Source organism: Aphelocoma coerulescens, chromosome 5, assembly GCF_041296385.1.
Source record: "Aphelocoma coerulescens isolate FSJ_1873_10779 chromosome 5, UR_Acoe_1.0, whole genome shotgun sequence".
In the NCBI taxonomy this organism is placed as follows: domain Eukaryota; kingdom Metazoa; phylum Chordata; class Aves; order Passeriformes; family Corvidae; genus Aphelocoma; species Aphelocoma coerulescens.
This window is the reverse complement of record NC_091019.1, coordinates 3686578-3704598: the sequence shown is the minus strand read 5'-3', so window position 1 is coordinate 3704598 and position 18021 is coordinate 3686578. Positions and strand designations below refer to the sequence as shown.

Here is an 18021-nt window from a genome sequence, read left to right as displayed (position 1 = left end):
AATAAAGGCACCACAGCATTTAAGATTGACACTGTGGGGAAAAAAGATACATTTTCTTTAACCTGTAAAGTGAAGACCTTGAACAAAAAAACTGATGTTTTGTGGCCAAAAAGGGGATGCTCCCTGGATTTCAGAAAGGCTTCCCTCCTGCTATGCAATGGTGGCATCTAAACTATTGCAGGACTAAAATGGGACAGTTCCCTTCAAGCCTCTAAATTTGGAGGTGGCCCAAGAATGCTCACAAAGGAGGGCAGTTACCACCGACTGCTCTTTAATTATAGATCTGCTTGTTCACCTTCCCAAATCCTTCAAATCTTCCAAAAGGGAACAGGAGACATTTGAACTTGCAAACTTCAAAGGACTGTTCAAGATAACTTCGAAAAGAAATAAAGATCAATCAGTTCAATAAATTTTCTCCCTATGGAAAGCATTTTACCTCTGAAAATCCAAGGAGGAAGAGAGCAAATCTTTAATAGAAGAGGAGGCAGATATGTGGATTAAGGGACTGCTACCTGATCCAAGCTATTCACTTTTGTTATATTAGTTCTCACAGGAGAACAAGTTTCCAAAATTTCCCTAGGGTTTCATACATATTTTAACACTCTTTTTCTCTCTGCTTTGCTAATTCATGCTGCTGAAATAAACTTTTCCAACATCATCCTTATGGGCAGTGCTCTTTTCTGAGCACATCCAAAAAGCAAGGGGCCTTCTGCTTACCAAAAAAAAATTATTTTGGCCTAAAATTGGAGGAAAATAAGTCAAATTCAAGTACAATTTTTATACCTAGATACTTATGCGTCTGCTTTTATTCATGAAGTATTTTGGGTTCCTATTCGTTCATATTTTAGAAGCTGATCACTTCTTTTTGCTGTTGTTTCAATGGCCACAATAAAAAAAGTGACATTTGCAGCTGGCAATGTTTCCTTCCTTGGGTCAGTTTGTCTTTAAGGGCTGTGTCCACATCACAGATGTGGGTGAGAACATCCATTTCCCATCCCAGGTGCCTTCCTAGGCTGTTTACCAGCCAGTGAAGAACATGAGAAACAACCACGAAGGAGGTTTCTCATCTCCACACTTGCAGCTAAGCTTCTCCTGTGGGCAAATCAAGGAACTCAGCTTGGAAAAACACCTCTGGCAGCAGCTCTGGGTTCCTATCCATGATCATTTTTTTAAAATGTCATTAACAGAGCAGAGGAGAAACAATAATCCTTCAGTCCCTGGAGACCTGTACAGCAGAGACCAGAAGCAACCAAGGGGCGATTGAAGACATTTCACATCCACTTGTTAAGCTCCAGAAGATGCAGGAATATCTGCCAGGATCTCATTCACCAGGAGATAGCCTTTGCAGTCCCCTGCTTTTGACAGGTTGGCATCCTTCCCCTCTGCCTTACCTCTCCACAGAGAATCATGGAATAGTTTGGGCTGGAAAGGCTCCTTTGTTGGTGTGTTTTCCTGCTAAAAGGTACTTCTTTTGCAGCCAGCAGAAAGATGCTGTATTCATTACCAATAAAAACGTTTTGCATTCCAAGAAGGAGAAGGAGAAGAAGAAGAGCTGTCAGTAAGGCCCCTCTGTGCACAGATTATTGTTTTGGTAAGATAGATCTCAGCAGTTCCTGTCAAAATCTTTTTGGCAGAGAAATAAGCTGGTATCCTTTGGTTCTTAGACAACAATTCTGCACACCAACAATGCACAAACAGCTGTCCCAGCTGAATGCCTCTCTTTACAAGGCCTTCAGCATGTCACTGGTAGTTAATATTGAAATGAAAATGGAACCATTTCAATTCCAGGAGCATAAAAATAAGTGGAATCTCATTTGTTTGGGGCCCAACGGTGCAAATATCTTTGCTGTTATCAATATGGCAATCAGTGATTTCTCTATGACTAAACTTAGAAAGGTTTGGCTTAATTTGTCTGTATTCATTTTTGGAGAGGTACATTGCAAAGCTTTTTTTTTTTTTAGTGCTCTCCCTCAGCTTTTGAGGCCAGAAAAAGGATTCCTGATTTTTAATGTTATACATTTTTTTTGGAGGAAAACTCCAAATTATTATGAGATACATGGGCATATAAGTGTGAAGAATCTTGTGCTTTATATCAGATGCAAATAAGCACTAAGATTCACAGCTTTCATTGTTGTTGTTAACAGCTTTATTTTCTGAGGTTATCATTTAGGTCTGAGGGAGATTTTGGACATCAGTGCTCAGTGGTGGCAGGGTGCTCAGGGGGAAGGTTTTCAATGCAACTCAAAGAGACTTTTTTCAAAGGCATTTTTTCTGTGATATCTCATATATTGCCCTGCCTGGCTACAACTTTAATATACTTACTTCTCTGCCCTTCTGAATTCATATCTACAGATGAGGCTGTGAATCAAAGATTTGATGGTGAATATCAGAGTGTTGTAACAGCTTTGTTGTAGAGATTTTTTTTCCCCCTGGACTGCTCTGGATGGGAGAAAACCTTCTGAAAGCTGGGGGTGTAACTACATCCTCGATTCAGACAATTATAAGAAACACTTAAGCCTTGTCGACTGAATAGTTGAACTAACACCAGCCCCATTCCAGCACCAGGCCCATGCAGCCATCCAAAGGGAAGGCACGTGTGGCCAAAGGGATTTCTCTGCCCATTGTTTTCCAGAGGGTTGTGCATCTGTGGGAGAAAAGCAGAGAAGAAAGTGGAAATGTCAGGAAGTAAAGCAGGAAATCGAAGAGCTCACAAAAGGACTCGAAACAGGGAGGGTTTGGGGGCTGGTTAGTGCTGTTAAAGAGTATGAACAAAACATCCCCTCCAGCATGGTTTTCATGCTTGTGGTGACTGAGAAAAACAGATTTTGTACATTCTTTGTAATTAAATAAGATTACCTTGAGAAACGTCAGCAGGCCCTCTGAATGCTGAGGGAGTAAGTGTGAAGCAGTTTCCAAGTACAAATGGAGCTCACTGCTGGTCTTGCTGGGGCAAACAGAAGAAGGCCTTGTAGAAACAAGTATCAGACCCCTAGAAAGTGGTGAAACAAGGAGCCAGAAATACGACAGAATTACCAGAATATAATCTCAGGATGGCAAATTAATGATGCTCAAAGAGAGCATCCATGCTTAGAAAGTGGAGAGAAAAAAGGTGTGAGGCAATTTGGAAACAATTCCTGCTTTGTGACTTAGTTATTAGTTATTAGTTATTAGTTATTAGTTAGTGGGGGAGCTATTCATGTTTCGAGCACAACTCTTGCTTTTTACGAAGAGACAGCCACAGAAGTCCCAACACAATCACCAGAGGCTGGGGTATTTTACATGAGGCTGTTGAACAGAGCTATGATGGAATAAAGCAAGGATTAAAGGAACTGAAAGATCTGCTTCAGACATAAATCCAGAAGTCCCAGACCAGGCTGTGTGTCTTCTGTCTGGAAGCAAGTAAATGAAAACTTTGCCAAAACCCCTGAATTCACTGTCCCCTGCCTCATGAAAAAACAATGACATTCAAGCCCAGTTCAAGTAATGTATCAGTGACTGGGAAAGGAACAAAATATTTGCACTCTTTGTACAATTTCTACAGAACATTGTGTTTCAAAAGTACAAAACCATGAGGAAATGGTTCTACAAAGTGCTAGAATTGGCACCAATGGAAAGACTTTTACTGTGGGCAGAGGGTGAAGGAGATGAAGAAAAGGTACCTTGTGGAGTGTGGGAAGGAGATGGTGCAGAAGAGCAAGCTGAAAAGATAATTTTTGAAAGTACATACCCCAGCTGCTCAATTCTTGTTCATACCTGGCAGCTGGGCAGCTCTACTGAATGTGCAGTAAGTGATTTTAAGGGAGAAAACAGATGGTTAGTGCACCAGACTGTTAGGGTGGGCTGGAGAATTACTGATCCCAAACTGAACAGCATGCTTGGTTTGTGAATGGAGAGATGTCGGAGGGGTTGGGAGAGGGAACTGCACTCCAAAATGCACAGCAGGAATCTGAACATTGAAAGGCAACTAATAATCAGCTTGAATTAAGTACAGCTAATCACTGAATCACAGACAGGCTGAGGGATGGGAGCTGTGGAGGGCATCCCACCCAAGCCCTGCCCTCAAGCAGGGTCATCTAGAGGAGGTAGCCCAGGAGAAGGCAGTTAATTTGTGGTGAGCATCCTCTCCTGGCTCCAGGGTGAGAACAGCAATAGCTTTGTGCTCTGGAGTACGTGAAGTCTGCAGAAACTCTGCAGCCCCCAAAGGGGTAAAGTTTCCATCTTCCTCAAAAAAACACGAAAGAAAAAAAATCCCAGTAGCAGCCTGTACAATGGAAAGGTAGAGATTCACTCAAGAACCTTTTAAAAGAGGAGACACATCTGGATGTTTTAATCCTGAGGAGAAAGCAGCTCAAATCTCCTTCCTCCTGTAAGGTATCCCCTATGGTTCTGGTCTGAAGAAATAAAACGGGATATAGAACACAACTGGGATCATTATCATGAATAGGATTTCGGCCTGGCAGTGTCTGGGAACTGTGGAATTCAAGGTTGCTCAAAGAATATTAAGCAATGAATGTCTGTAATGAAAAGCATTTCAACAAGAAGTCTAATGTTTCTTAAAAGATAGGAAAAAAAAAAAAAAGACAAATCCCAAAGCCATCTCCTTTGAGTTGCTGCAATGAGACTGAGCAAAGAAAAATTCTAAGAATGTGGATGAAATTGTTTTAGGTTGATGTGAAAATCATCACTTACCTACAGTAGTTAAAATGCCATTGTGTCCAATCAGTTAATTATTTTTTTCTTTTGTCTCCCCTCTCCTTTCTTTTTCAGGGATAGTAATTTTGGCCTTGTTGGGATGAAAACTAACACTGAAATAAGGATATTAGTTCATTAGTTAAGCTTAACTTCATTGCTGTTTCCTATGGGAAAGTGCTTAAAACAATATTCCTACAAGAGTGAAATACAGCTCAAAACCAAGGCAGGAGTAAGCAGGTGTTTTGTAATTAGTGATATTCCTGTATCACCCACAGCAATTACCTGCTGGTCCTTTAGGGCAGGGAGTTGGGCCATCTGGGAAAGAGAGGCAGGAGAAAAGAATGAGAGGGAAATTTGCTAAGAGCAGGGGTAGAGCAAGGCAAGGGATACAGCCAGCACAAACACTTGCCCTTGAGCAAAGCTGGGAGTGAAGAGTAAACGTTTGGTAGGAAATGGACTTGGAGCAGGGGTGAAGATGCATCTTTGTGTCATGGGAAACAGGAGTTTGTTCGTTTTCTGTAGACCAGCAGGACTGTATCAAAAATACCTGAAGCAGCCAGTAGCCATTAACTTTACAACAGCAGTTTTAGGGGAGAGAGAGTGAGAATGGATCTTGGTTTTGTTACAATTTGAGGCGAAGTCGATCTGAAAGCGGCGAAAATAAATATTTTTCATTTATTTATTTAGAAATTAAACATGAGGGAAACCGTCTCTCTTAACCTTCAGCTGTATGTGATCTTTCCTTGCCAGTTGGGCTTGCTGACACTTTCCTTGCCTTGCATTTTGTTCCTGGAGCTGGAGAGATGGGAGGGCTCCCTGCATCCCCCTTTCCTGCCCAGCCAGCTCCTGCCTCTGGTGGGAAGTGAAGCTGGGAATTGAGACTGGGGAGCTGGCAGAGCCAGCAAGGTGTCTCCAAAACCCCCCTGATACCCAGGAGGCAAAACTTAATTTTCTGCCCTGATACAAGCAACTTTCAGAAGGCACCCTGGATCCTGCAGCATTTTGGGCCTTGTGTGGCTCACAGGAGAGCGAGCAAACAGAAAATCTGAATTCTTCTGTTTCTTTTTCCTTCTCTCTGTTTCCTCGTTGCACAGTGGCTCCTGACATGAGACTGCCTGATTAACTGTGTGAAGATCCCAGCACTATTTTCGGGTATTTTGTAAAAGCAGGAAAATTTGGGAACATGGGTCATGGTTTCCCGTACTCTTCTTTAAACCTAGGTCTATTCTGTGTGCACCATTATTTAATGTACGTCCTTCAAGGGTCTTTTCACATTATTTCAGTATAAAGGGGAACAGAGATCAAGGAACTTTGACTTTCTTATTCAAACATAGTCTCCTCCTTTGTTAGAATATTGCAGAAAAGATACAAGGGTGGAAGGAATGGAGCACAAAGAACACCTCTCTGGTTTTACCTTTACAGGGATGTGAGCAGTGCTAAACCTAGGCTTGGTCACCTCATTCCGTGGACTCATCTTACTCCTCTCCCTCATGGATTTCACCTCCTAGCGAATGGAAGGTTTTCCACTACCTAGTTTTAAATGAGAACATTTAAATGGGCACATTCAACAGCAGCCCACAAGAAGGCCTTTTTTCTCCTCCATATGACCAGGAATGGGATTCCCACCTGTCTGTTTCTACGCAATGTCAGATTTAACTTACAGATCTTTTGTTAAATTCAGACGGAGCGTTTCTTTCAGCGCAGTCCTTCTTTGCTCCAGCTCTCCACTATCAGGGCCTAATTCTGGGAAATGAAGAGCACAAGGCCAAACCTCACTGAAATGACCATTATTTGTGCTTGACAAGCACATCTCTGTTTCTGTACTACTCTGTCATCTCCTGGATGCCAAGAGAAATGTTTAAAGCTTAACTCCTTGCTCAAAGTTGAATCTGTGGTGTGGAATCTCCTCAGCTTTGCAGAAGTTAACTTCCAGAATCACAGCAGAAAAATAATAGAAACCAGGTATGGCTTGGGTTGGAAGGGACCTTAAAGCTCATCCCATTCCACCCCCTGCCATGGGCAGGGACACCTTCCACTACCCTGGGCTGCTCCAAGTCCCATCCAGCCTGGCCTTGGACACTTCCAAGAATGTGGCATCCACAGCTTCTCTGGGCACCCTGTGCCAGGGCCTCACCACCCTCACAGGGAAGAATTCCTTCCCAATATCCAACCTGAGCCTACTCTCTTTCACCTCACCTTTGAGCCCTATTCTAAGAGAGAATTCATTAGTTGGTAAACAGATTTATGTTGCCAAAGCCTGACCAATGCCAATGCCACTCTACCAACATTTATTTATTTAAATGACAAGGTCAGGCATCTCGGAGATTTAGTTTCACAAAATCAAGGATAATCTTGTGATGTGTAGGTCTACTAAGGTGTTTGAAGTAGCTGACAATCTTACTTCTCTTGGACAGTCTTGGAAAAAGTATGATTGATAACAGCTGGTCTTAAAATAAAAATAAATATATGTAAATTAAAACAAAACAAAACAAAACAAAACACTGGTTTTCTAACTCCTGTATTATGTAAAAATAAGAATGTAGCCTCTTATGGCCAGAAGAGCCATGAAAGTGCTATACCTTCTCTGTGGACATAAATCTGGTAAGTGTAAAATATCCATGTGCTCTGGGAGGGCAGCATCACTGAGATAATAACCTATGGCAAGTTAGAATGAAAATACTTGAAATAAAAATGATACCTTTTTTTTTTTTTTTTTTTTTTTTTTTTTTTTAGAAAAGAAAACGTGAAAGTCATTGACAAAATTATTACAGCCAGCTAATTTACCTTTGAGTGTGCCTCAGCTTATCTCACATCTCTTTCCCCACAGGGAACAGTCCTACAACAGCTAAAAGCAAGCGATGTGCTTTTGGGTTCTAGTACACAGCGTATAAAACCTGTCCGTGTTAATGCCTCTCTTACAATCACAGCTGTTAGTTTTTTTAGTAGCATCTTGAAGGCTCTCAGTCCCTCCCATCCCCAACACGAGCTCCCCCCACCCCGTCAGTGTCCTCTCCTTCTGCGCTGGTTCTTGCTCGGGGCCTTCAGGAGACTCTCCCGGTATTTCACGTTCGTGTGGAACAGCCGGACCATTTCATGGTCTTTGTTATCCAACACTCTGGGCAGAAAGAGAGAGGATTTCTGTGTCCTGCGGGTCTTAAAGCCCCTCCTGGGTCGTCCCTTGCCATTGATTGAGACGTACCAGAGTCTCTCAGCGCTGGCTTTGCGCTTGGTGCCGGCCCTGCTGGGGACAGTCCGGTACAGACGGGAGGCGTAGGTGTTGTAACCCAGCTCGTGGATCCTCTCCACGAACTCACACTCAGAGTTGTAGTTCTCCTGCAAAGGAAACGTGACAAAATCTGAAACAAGATGCAGTTTTAGGACAAGGACAGCAGCACACTTGGGAAGAAAACCTCGGGCTGGGGCTACAAAAGGCAGGAGGGAAGCGCTGAGCCTGAACAAGGTGCTGCCTGGCAGCAGTGTGAGCACACTCTGTGCATCAGAGATCCCAGGAAGAGGCCCCAAAACCAAACGGAATAGGAGTGAATAGCTCTGCTGATTGTTCAGCTGTGATTTTTTTGGGTGCTTATGAATTTACTGCACCTGTGAACTGGACAGGTGATTTAATTGCTGCCTATCAACCTCTGCCATCTATTGAAAAGGCAAAATCCTACAGCGTAATGTAAAATGTGTCTCTTCAATTGGTGTATTAGATACACTTGTAGTCTGTTACATCCAGTCCATGATGGATATTTGAGCAGTAACCTGCACCTTTACGGAGCTTCTTTGTCAGCACAACAAAGTGAAAGCACGCTCTGCCTACCAGTGTGCTCCTCCAAAATGCCCGGCTGCTCCTTCATCACAAACCATAAGGCAGAACGTGCACCCATCCCAGGTGCTCACATCTCACATGATCTGTCCAAATTTGCCTCTTTTCACCTGCTCCTTGACTGAGAGACAGCTCTGCAAAAGCCTGGCACAAGGAACTGCTCCCTGTTCCCTGGGAGCAGGAGAACCAGCACAAAGGACCTCCCACACTGTCCACCTTTCCTCAGCCCCAAACCCATCCTTGCTCTGCCTGTGGGATTAAGATTTCAGGATCTAACACGTGTGAAGCCCAGAGGCAGAAGGGAACTACCACCATGGTTTTATATTTTTCGTTGTCTGGAGGAGTGGAAAGGGCACAGGTAGCCAGGCTGGGGCCAGAAAAGCCCTCAGACCCCACTAACAGCATGTCTGTAATGCTGTTCACTCCCCAGAAAGGCTGATGGGCGTATAACAAGATTTTAAAAGACTCCACATGTCCCGGCTTCCCAGCTGTGAAACGGAAGCGCCCTTCCTTGCAAGGACAAGGTTTTCAGATGCTGTGGTGCTGGAGCCCACACAGCCACCAGATGTAGGTGGATTTGTCCCGCTGCCTGCCTCCCTTCTGGCTGGGGGGGGAGGTTTATCACACAGGATAAATCTAGAGGATTATCACGATCTGCTAAGGGCACAAAGGAATCCTGCAGGCTCAACAAACCCATTTTGTTGACATGGGGAAATTGGTGAACCGAGGGATAACGGAGTTGTTCCGGTACGATTTCATAAAACGCTCCCTGAATTAGTCAGATTTTTGCAACAGGGGCCTTGCACAGGGTCTTGGGCCAGTGCTATCAGTAAAGATGTTGGACAGTTTTCTCCAGGTAAGCAAAGCCAGGAAATTCCTCCTGAGCTGAGCCCTCACCCCTTTGCCCTCCTGTGAAAAAAAGCTGGAGTGGAATAGCTTTCCCTGGCTTGTCCCTCCAGCTCTGAAACACAGGTGTAAAGCAGCCTCTCTCAAACTGCAGCTGGAGAGGACAAATTATCTTTTCAAGCTATACAGAAACCTTTCATGGCTGATATTCTTTGGCACGAGACAGATGAACAAACTTCAGGATGGCCTGATGCTCCTCACACCAGAAAGGGAAGTCCAGGAGAAAAGGAGTCTCAGAGCTATCCTGCTCCTGGCTTTTCTCCACTTTAGGAGAGGAGCTTTTTGCTCAGAATTTGTTTAGTCTTATTTTAATTCACTTTAAGTAATCTGAAGGAATAAACTCCAAACCTATTTTGAAGAAGAAAGAGAGAAAAATAAGAAAGAAATTGAAAAAATCATCCTTCCAAATAATTTCTTTGGGTCAGATGCTGGCTCTGAGCTGATGGAGGAGATCCACTGAGAAAGATACCCATTTCAATCAGAATATTAGCCAGAAGCACAGAAGTGGACAGACTTAACTTTGGCAAGCAGAGCTACCATGCCCTCACTCCTCTTCATCTGCATTTCGCTTTGCCAAAATCGTTTTTGGTCTGGTTCTCTGCAGCAAGCAAAGAACCCTCATCTTTACACACAGGCTCCTTAATCAGGGAGCATCACGTGAGAAATTGGGTCATAAACACTGCCAGAACACTCCTGAAAAGCGGAGTTAAATGTGTCAAGCTGGGGAGGCACGGAGCTGATTGTGTCACCTAGGCTGGGTTCTCATGGGACAAGATCACATTGCTCAAGGCTATGCCCTGCTGCTCAAATCAGCAGAGGTACATCTGATGACTTCTAGGAGGGGGCAAATTTCACCTCAGCCATATTTCTCCTCTCCAAACCTGCTTCCATGCCCCAGGATTCATGGGGGAACTGCACAGTTTGGCTGCCGTGCAGTAAGAGATCGCAAGATTGCCGGGATGTAATCAAAGACAATGGGAGAAATTCAAGTAGGGAGATAATGTGTATGGTACACGCTGACAAACGTGCCCTGGTGTGTCCCTGAGTGTGAAGAAGTCCAAGCTGAAGTATTTTATTCACTCAGGGGAAATACGTCTGGGCTGAAAAGGCAAGGCTCCCACTTATATCAGCAGATCAGGGCAAAAAAAATTAGGTCAAAGGAGTAAAATAAGGTGTTTATTTTCACCTTTGTCTTCCTTCACCTTCTCCTTCTTGCTCTCTTTGCTATAGCCCTGCCTTTTAGTACCTGTAAATTGTTTCACTGCCCGCCCAAAAGCTCTGTGCAAAGAAACTCCCATCAGGAGGTTGCTCTCCTGTAGCATCAATGCTCAGTTACTTCTGGACATTCTTTATCTGACATGTGCCTGCCAGCATCCAAGATCCACATAAAATATGGGCGATTCTGCCATTCCACGTACCTGTGGCTGTCCAGGCAGTACGAAAGTAAGAGCACGGCTTTCCCCCAGTTTTAAGAACATACTGATTGGTTGCCTGTAAAAATTCCAGGCAAAAACCTCTTGTAACACCACTCTTCTCTGGAAATGTGGATTTGTAAGAAACCGGTGCTCCCCACTAGACCTGTTCACCCCACAGGAAATGACAGGCACATGCCAGACTTCAGCCAAACTTACTGATGCATAAAGTCTGCCCCTCTTGTTCATGGCCAGGTATCTGCCAGAGAACAGGCCCTTGATGGCAACGATTCCAACGTCCACAGCAGTTATTTCCAGAATGCCTAGGAACAGAATTAGGAGATGTGTTATTGCTCAGGTGTAATTTTTTTGAGATACATTTGCATGGCTGCTTACCTGAGGAGTGTGATCTCACAGTTACCACTAGCTCACAGAAAAATCAGTGCAATCATGTGAAATTACTATTATTATTATTATTATTATTATTATTATTATTATTATTATTATTATTATTATTATTATTATCAATACAAAGCAAGGATGATGTGGGAATTGTTCGAGACAAGGTGGACAATAAACCCCAAGATGTCTGATTGAGATTGAACTCTTTCAAAAACGAAAAAGATCTGACACTGAACTAGAGGTTCACTTAATCCTATATGTGTATAAAAAAGTTTAAATCCTCTTTAATGCTTAGGAACACAAGAGCTCTTGACTTATTGAAGCCAGTCACAAAGCCGCCCATTTCAGGACAAAGCCCGTGCTGAGGTCTCCAGAGGGTGAAACAGAGCGAGGCCGCTGCATTTTAGAGCCATGTACATAACCATGAAAGGGGCTTGTCATTTAGGAGGTCAGTGCAGCCCTCCAGACAGGACTGTATGACTGTCTGAGACAAATTAAAAGGCAGGAGATTTTCGGGCCGTCCAGGATGGGGTCCTGCAGCACGAGAAGTGTCCCAGGCAAGGCTGCTGCCCAAATGTTTATGTCCAGCCAAAGGTGCCAGGACCCTGATGGAGGCACCAATGGCTCGGAAGATGCTGCTGTATGTGCACGGCTCTCCATCAGGCTCGCTCAAACCCCGCTCTCAGCTCTCCAGCCATGGCCTAATGGCTCTGTACTTTCTATGAGTGCTTGGAAGCAAGAGGAGACCCTGGCACCCGAACCCCCTGCTGCCTTTTGGAAAGCCTGAAGGCAGAGCCGGGGGGCTGCTCCCTGTGCAGAGCTGGATTGCTGGCCTGGGTTTGGCACAGCTGGTTTGAATCAGGCACCGGTTCGCTGCTGAAGGATGCCTCCTCCGGGCTGGGACGGCGAGGGGGGGTTTCTCTAGGAAATAGTGGTTTTCCTTTATGGACTTCAGACAGATCCCTGAGGTCTCCCTATCTCTGTGTGCCGTCACCAGGCGGGATTTACGCATCCTGGGGTGGCGAGGCCGGGGCGGAGGCCGGGCTGTGCCCGGGCTGGGTGCGGGGGCGCCGGGGGCTCCCCGGTGCTGAGCCCCGCTCTGCTGCCTCCTCCGCCCTCGCACAAACGCCCTCACTTCCCGACATATCCGCTTTCATCTTAATCACCGCCGCTCCCCGGCACATGTCAAAGGGGACAGATGTGATTTAGCCGGTGGAGGCTCGACCCTCCCGCGGGAGCCAAGCTGGGACGGGACGGGGGAGATGCGGGCAGCCCCAAAGGGCTCCGGGATGGGCCCCGGGGAGGTGCCGGGCACCGGCTGCCCAGCGGGCCGGGCTGGGGCAGGGCTGGCGCGGCCAAGTGACAGCTCGGGAGGGCTGCGCGGGGCAGGGTCGCGGGCCCCGTCGGGGGAAACTTGAGGCTCGGGGGGTCTCCTTCTGCCCCGGGGGGATCGCGACCCTCCGCCGGCGGTCGGCTCCCCCCCCCCGCACCCTGCAGGGCCGGCTCGGGAGTTCCCCGCCCGGTTCGAGGGCCGGGGGTGCTGCCGGCCCCCGGGGCAGGGGAGCTGCGCGTCCGGCGGAGCCAGCGGGGCGGCTCTCGGGACGCCGAGGCGACGGCAGGGGGCCAATGCCCCGACCCCGCGGGACGCCCCCGGTCCCTGGCGAGGAGCCTCAGCGGCCGTGCGGTGGCCCCGGCCCCGGGGCAGCGGCGGAGGCGGGAGCGGCTTCGCCACCGCCCCGTCCGCCCCGTCCAGCACTCGCTGCCCGCCGGAGCAGAGCGCGATTGGTGCGGGCGAGGGACCCCCGTCCCCGCACAGCCCGGCCCGGGGCCGCGGTCTGGGGCGAGGCGAGCCCGGTACTCACTGAAGGCGCTGTTCTTCTCCAGGGTGCCGTTGATCCTGCCGCTGGCGTGGATCTGGAGGTGGTACTTGGTGGCACAGTAGAGCTTCCTGCGCCGGGGCGCTCCCCCGAGGTGCTCGTAGACGCCGCCGCGTCCCCCCGCATCCCGGCGCGGCCGGGGGGCGCTCGGGGCGGCTCCGGCGGCCTCGGGCACGGCCGCGGCCCGCCCGGGGGACCAGGGCTCCTGCAACAGAGTCAGGAACAAGATCCAAATTATAACCATTGTGGCATGATGGCCGCAGCGCTTAGTCTGCTGGGGAGAGCGAGGCTCGCAGCGAGTGGCACCAGGGGTCCCATTAAAGCCGTCTTGCTAGCAGCACTCCGGAGATGCCGAGCGCACACTGCTTCGAGCCGTGCAGCATTGGCAAGATTTTATCAGCCTCGATCTGGCCCTTTTATCTGCCTCAGATTTACTTAAATCAATAGACATCGGCAAAGGCCACCGAAGAGTCCCAGCTGTTTGTGTTACACGGAGCTGCCGTGATCAGCCTCCTCCTTGGGTTTCCAGATAGACAGACGGCATGCGTGAGAGACAGACAGGCAAGGAGGGAGGGAGGGAAGGAGGGAGGGAGCCGCTGAATTTCGGCAGGAGACTGTGGGGAAAATAGTTGACCGACGGAGCATAGAAATAAAAGCAGCTTCCTGCAACAATAGCCTGATCTGCGACCAATTGATACAGAGCAGAGGAGGCAAAAGGTATCAGTCTCGTGTGAACTCCCAGAGTGCAGCGTGGATAAAATTACACAGCATCTCTCTCTCTCTCTCTCTCTCTCTCCCTCCCGCCACCGCGCACCCCGCACACCCCCGCACGGGGGCCGGCAGCGCGGAGCAGCCGCGGACCCTCCGCCGAGCGCCGCCGCCCCCCGCGCAGCCCCCGCGCTCCGGGGATTGGGGGGGGGGGGGGCGGTGATGCTCCCAGCGAACATCTTCGGGAGGTGGCTTTGGGAAGTGCGCCAGTTAAAGGCAGAGGAGCGAGGGAGGGGGTGAAGGTCCCGGCTCCCCGGGAGGCGATGGGGGGGAAGGAACACCCCCGTGGCTCGCACTGGGGATTTGCTCAGCGTGTGCGTGTCCCCCGCTCTGCCCCCGGCGAGGCGAGCAAACAGTTATTCCTAAATCAATCAGCTCGCGCTTAGCACTAATAGGCGTTATTTAGATAGAGCTTTCACGATTTAATCATTCCCAAATTGACTTAGACAAAGTAAGGCCCGGCAAGTGTTATGATATACATCCCTGAGTGCATTTGCAAGAAGTCGTAGCTAATCCTTTTCCTTAACTCCGGTGCCTGGAAAGTCTCATTAGTTGGCGCGGATCTGCCCTCGCTACCCTGTCGCTTCACACCACCGCCTACGCTTTCAAAAGGGGATGGAGCTACCTATAAATAAATATAAAAGAAGGCAAAAGGTTCAACAGCTCCGTGAATTACGCTGTCCCTGTGTGCTCCTCAAAGGCAGCTCGTTAATTAGATTTGCATCTGAAACAGGCAGTAGGAGTTTTGGGGAAGTGTTTGAGAGATAATTAGTATTAATGTGCTTGAAGGGCACACAAATACACCTTTGAAGTGAGTCACGTCACAATTCGAGCGTTTGACCTTGATCAATATAATTTTTTTTTTTTCCGGAACTGGTGAACATGAAGAGGTCTATAAATTTTTTTAAAGACCTTCCTATGTAGAGCAGGAGGATTTTCTTACACGTTAAAGACTTCTTTAAAAAGGGAAGCTTTTACTAGCGGGAAAATAAGGGAAGGGGTACGACCTTTTCCTAAAAGGAATGGCAGGAGGACGAAACTGTCTCGAAAGCTACTCCCCGTTTTAAGCTGTGCTTAATATTTAGTAGTTCTTCAAGGCTAAAAGGCTTTTCGTTATACAGTCGTCTGGAATAAAAGGAAACACATAAAAAACCCCACAAGCACCCTCTCCGCCATTACCACCCTTCCTCCCCCTTTTCTTCTCCGCAAGTTAAGCCCCAGCCTCACACGGAGAGTTTGATCTGGGGATGATAAATGTTTGTACAATTAATTCTTTATTGCTGTTCTCCTACAATGCCACTGCCAGGCGGTCAAGTGGTTCCAGCGCACTGATTGGAAATTAAAACAGCTGAAGCACTGTATGCAAGTAAAAATATGAACATCTCAAACATGCTGGACCCCGATTTTGGAGTGTGTGGGGTGAGGGGAGGACGGTGTTGCTTGCGGGACAAATCCTTCAGTTCCTCCTAAAAGAAGAACCTATTTGGAAAACCTTACTCTCGGGGATGCTCCGTAAATCGTCTCCTGGGGACTCGTAACCTCTGACGAGCTACGAGACAACGGCGGCAGCACAAAAATAACTCTTAACGTGCCACGAGGCTCCTGAAAGATGCTTTCACCGGCAGCGCTTGAAGGGAGGATACAACACAATTACCGACAGTAATTACAGCGATCTCTTTAGAGCGAGACCCGGCTCTGTCCGGAGCCTGGTGCATCGCCCTGTGCATGTGCAGCTGACATTTTCCGGTTCGGCATTCGCAGGGCATTTTCATTAGCGCTCTGAAAAAAACCCCACACCAATCCCGAAAGATCCTCCTCCCGAGCCCCCCCCCCCCCCCCCCCCCCCCCCCGCACAGTAATAAACCCCAAAGACCAGTGGGTGGAAGAGTAACACGCTAATGACTTTTGCTCAAATTGTTTCCATCTTGATCGCATGCTCATAATTAGCGCCATCAGCCACAAATCTTTCCGCCCTGGGCATCTGCCGCAGCCAGGCTTCCCAAGCGATGTGGATTCTACTTATTAGGGAGGGGAACACTTGCAGGTCTATCATTAATGGTCCCCCTTTCAAACGAAATGAATCCGACCTCCACGGGAATATCAAAGGGCCGTAACTCCCTCGTCTCGCTCCGTGCGGCGCTGAGTAGCGAGCAGCCCTGAAGTCGTTTCGCTCTGCTCAGACATCTCTACAATAAAACATAAGCCCACTCTTGTATATTTTAAGTTTGTCTGGTGACCATTTTTGAAAACAAAAAGGGTCCCTTTGATGTGGTCTGATTCTTACAGGGGCTGGGACGTCAGATGTGGTCTACTGAGTCTTTCTGGAAATATTTTTAATTATGCCCCAGAGCTCCTTGTAGCCCCAAAGTAATCATCAGAGAGCGGTTCGAGTCTGTCGCTTTACGTGGGGGGGAGGAGGGGAGAAGAGGCTCTAGACCGTACGTAACTAAATTAGAATTACGGCTGATAATGATCTACTAATTCGCTCGAAATGTGTGATTTTAAGTGGAACGCGGTAGGGATCTGTTATTCTTTTGCTAACGGAGTATATTTGTAAGGCTTCTATCAGTTCAGCCAAAACCCCAGCGTTTCTCCTGCGAAGTCACTGGGTAAAAGCGAGTGTTTGAGACAGAGGCTTTTATCCTTGTAAGCACGTGAAGCACTCGTACTCTGAGCTAATTACCCTCCGAGAAGATATATATATATACACACACACATATATATATATTCGGATATGGTCGTCTAAGACCTTTATGGAGATGCAATTTTTATTTAAATATTACCTAAGCATAAACCTTAATTTAAAAAAAAAAAAAGGCAAAACTTTGAAAGCGCCTCTCTAAGAAACGCCCGCCAGCTTTAACCTGTAATAAACTTTACAAAACACCCGTCTTGCAGCGATGGGGCTGTGAATCAGGATGTGCTGTTACTCCGCACCCGGCGCTGATTTACGACCGGCCCGTTACTCGAAGGAGAAGGAAGTTACAATTTGTAGAGCAATAAATGCCGAGGAGGTGGGTGGAGCCCCCAGCAGGAGGAAAAAAAAAAAAAAAAAAGAAAAGAAAAAAAGAGAAAAAAAAAAAATCGCTCTCCTTCTCCAATTAAAAATCCATTCCAGCTCGGCTGTGGAGCGTGGGAAGGTCCCAAAGAAAACAGGCGCGGTGCTGATGAGGTGTTTGTTTGCGATGTGCTAATGGCATCTCCCGAGCGGAGCTTTCCTCCCTGCTGCAGTGCCCTCACACCTGCTGATATACCGGGAAGAGCCCCTAAAATCCAATCGGTTTTACTCGGCTATATTTTGTTTTCTTTGTGCTGTCCTGGCGGGGTTATTCTGCACCCCGCGAACGATATAATCTTGTTTAAATGACTTTCCAGACCACACAGCATCACGTTACCCTGTTCTATAGGGGCAGGCAATGCTGTTTATTGTATGGTACACTGGTAGCTCCCAGGGAGCAGGATGGAGGCAGTGGAGGAGGAAAGCTCCGGGGAGGAAATTCATAGCTTCTGAGGTCCAGGTTGCTTTTTCAGGTGGGGAAAATAAGATATAGATAATTTCCAAGGAAAGCACATAGAAAGAAAGCTCTAAAAGGAAGGGTAAACACATAAAAGGCGTGAAATAACTTTTCCCTTTATCCACTCACGTGACATGTTTTTCACTTTTTTAGCTACTTCTTGTGGTTTATGAACAATCAATCTGAGGTCTTTAGGATGATACAGCTGATTCTATCCATATTATGTGAGCTACTGCTACACTGCCCTTCAGACAGCAGTTTAAAAGGCTTAATCTTCTGTATTTTGGTTAAAACATGATATAATTGCGATCTATTGTTGTTGTTGCCATCACTAATATTTCAAGATGCAAGTGCCTAAATTCCTTACTCCTACTAAATTCCTACTGAAGTTGGTGAGAGTTTCTCTGTCTGAGGACCGAGGGATTAATCCTTCAATCAAAGTCCACAGAATTCGCTAAGAGCCTTTTCTTTAGTGAATTTGGATCAGGCCCAATCTTATTACTAAAAAAATTATTTTCTATCCTGCTCTGATAATCTCTTAATGGTTTACTGAACGAAAATATTCAAAACAATGAATGCACCGACATTAAAGGAAAAAAAAAACCAGCATTTTTTATCCTCTG

The 18021-nt window shown here is 47.0% G+C and overlaps 1 protein-coding gene across 1 annotated transcript; it reads right to left on the bottom strand.

Moving 5' to 3' along the window:
• Positions 1–7617: 7617 nt before the first annotated feature.
• Positions 7618–13359, bottom strand: FGF3 (fibroblast growth factor 3). The gene is made up of 3 exons (XM_069018804.1): positions 13101–13359; positions 11056–11159; positions 7618–8025 (listed from the first exon to the last, which is right to left on the bottom strand). The coding sequence occupies exons 1-3, from the start codon at positions 13357–13359 to the stop codon at positions 7693–7695; spliced, it is 696 nt and encodes a 231-aa protein (XP_068874905.1). The 3' UTR covers positions 7618–7692.
• Between the last annotated feature and the right edge of the window lie 4662 nt (positions 13360–18021).

What these genes read in the sequence shown, in the direction of transcription:
- FGF3 (XM_069018804.1), bottom strand. Translation starts at nt 13,359, where the DNA reads ATGGTTATAATTTGGATCTTGTTCCTGACTCTGTTGCAGGAGCCCTGG. An exon ending in GGAGAAGAACAGCGCCTTCA is followed by an intron (nt 11,160 to 13,100) that starts GTGAGTACCGGG and finishes TTCTGTTCCTAG; the next exon opens with GCATTCTGGAAATAACTGCT. An exon ending in GGGGCAGACTTTATGCATCA is followed by an intron (nt 8,026 to 11,055) that starts GTAAGTTTGGCT and finishes TTTCCTTTGCAG; the next exon opens with GAGAACTACAACTCTGAGTG.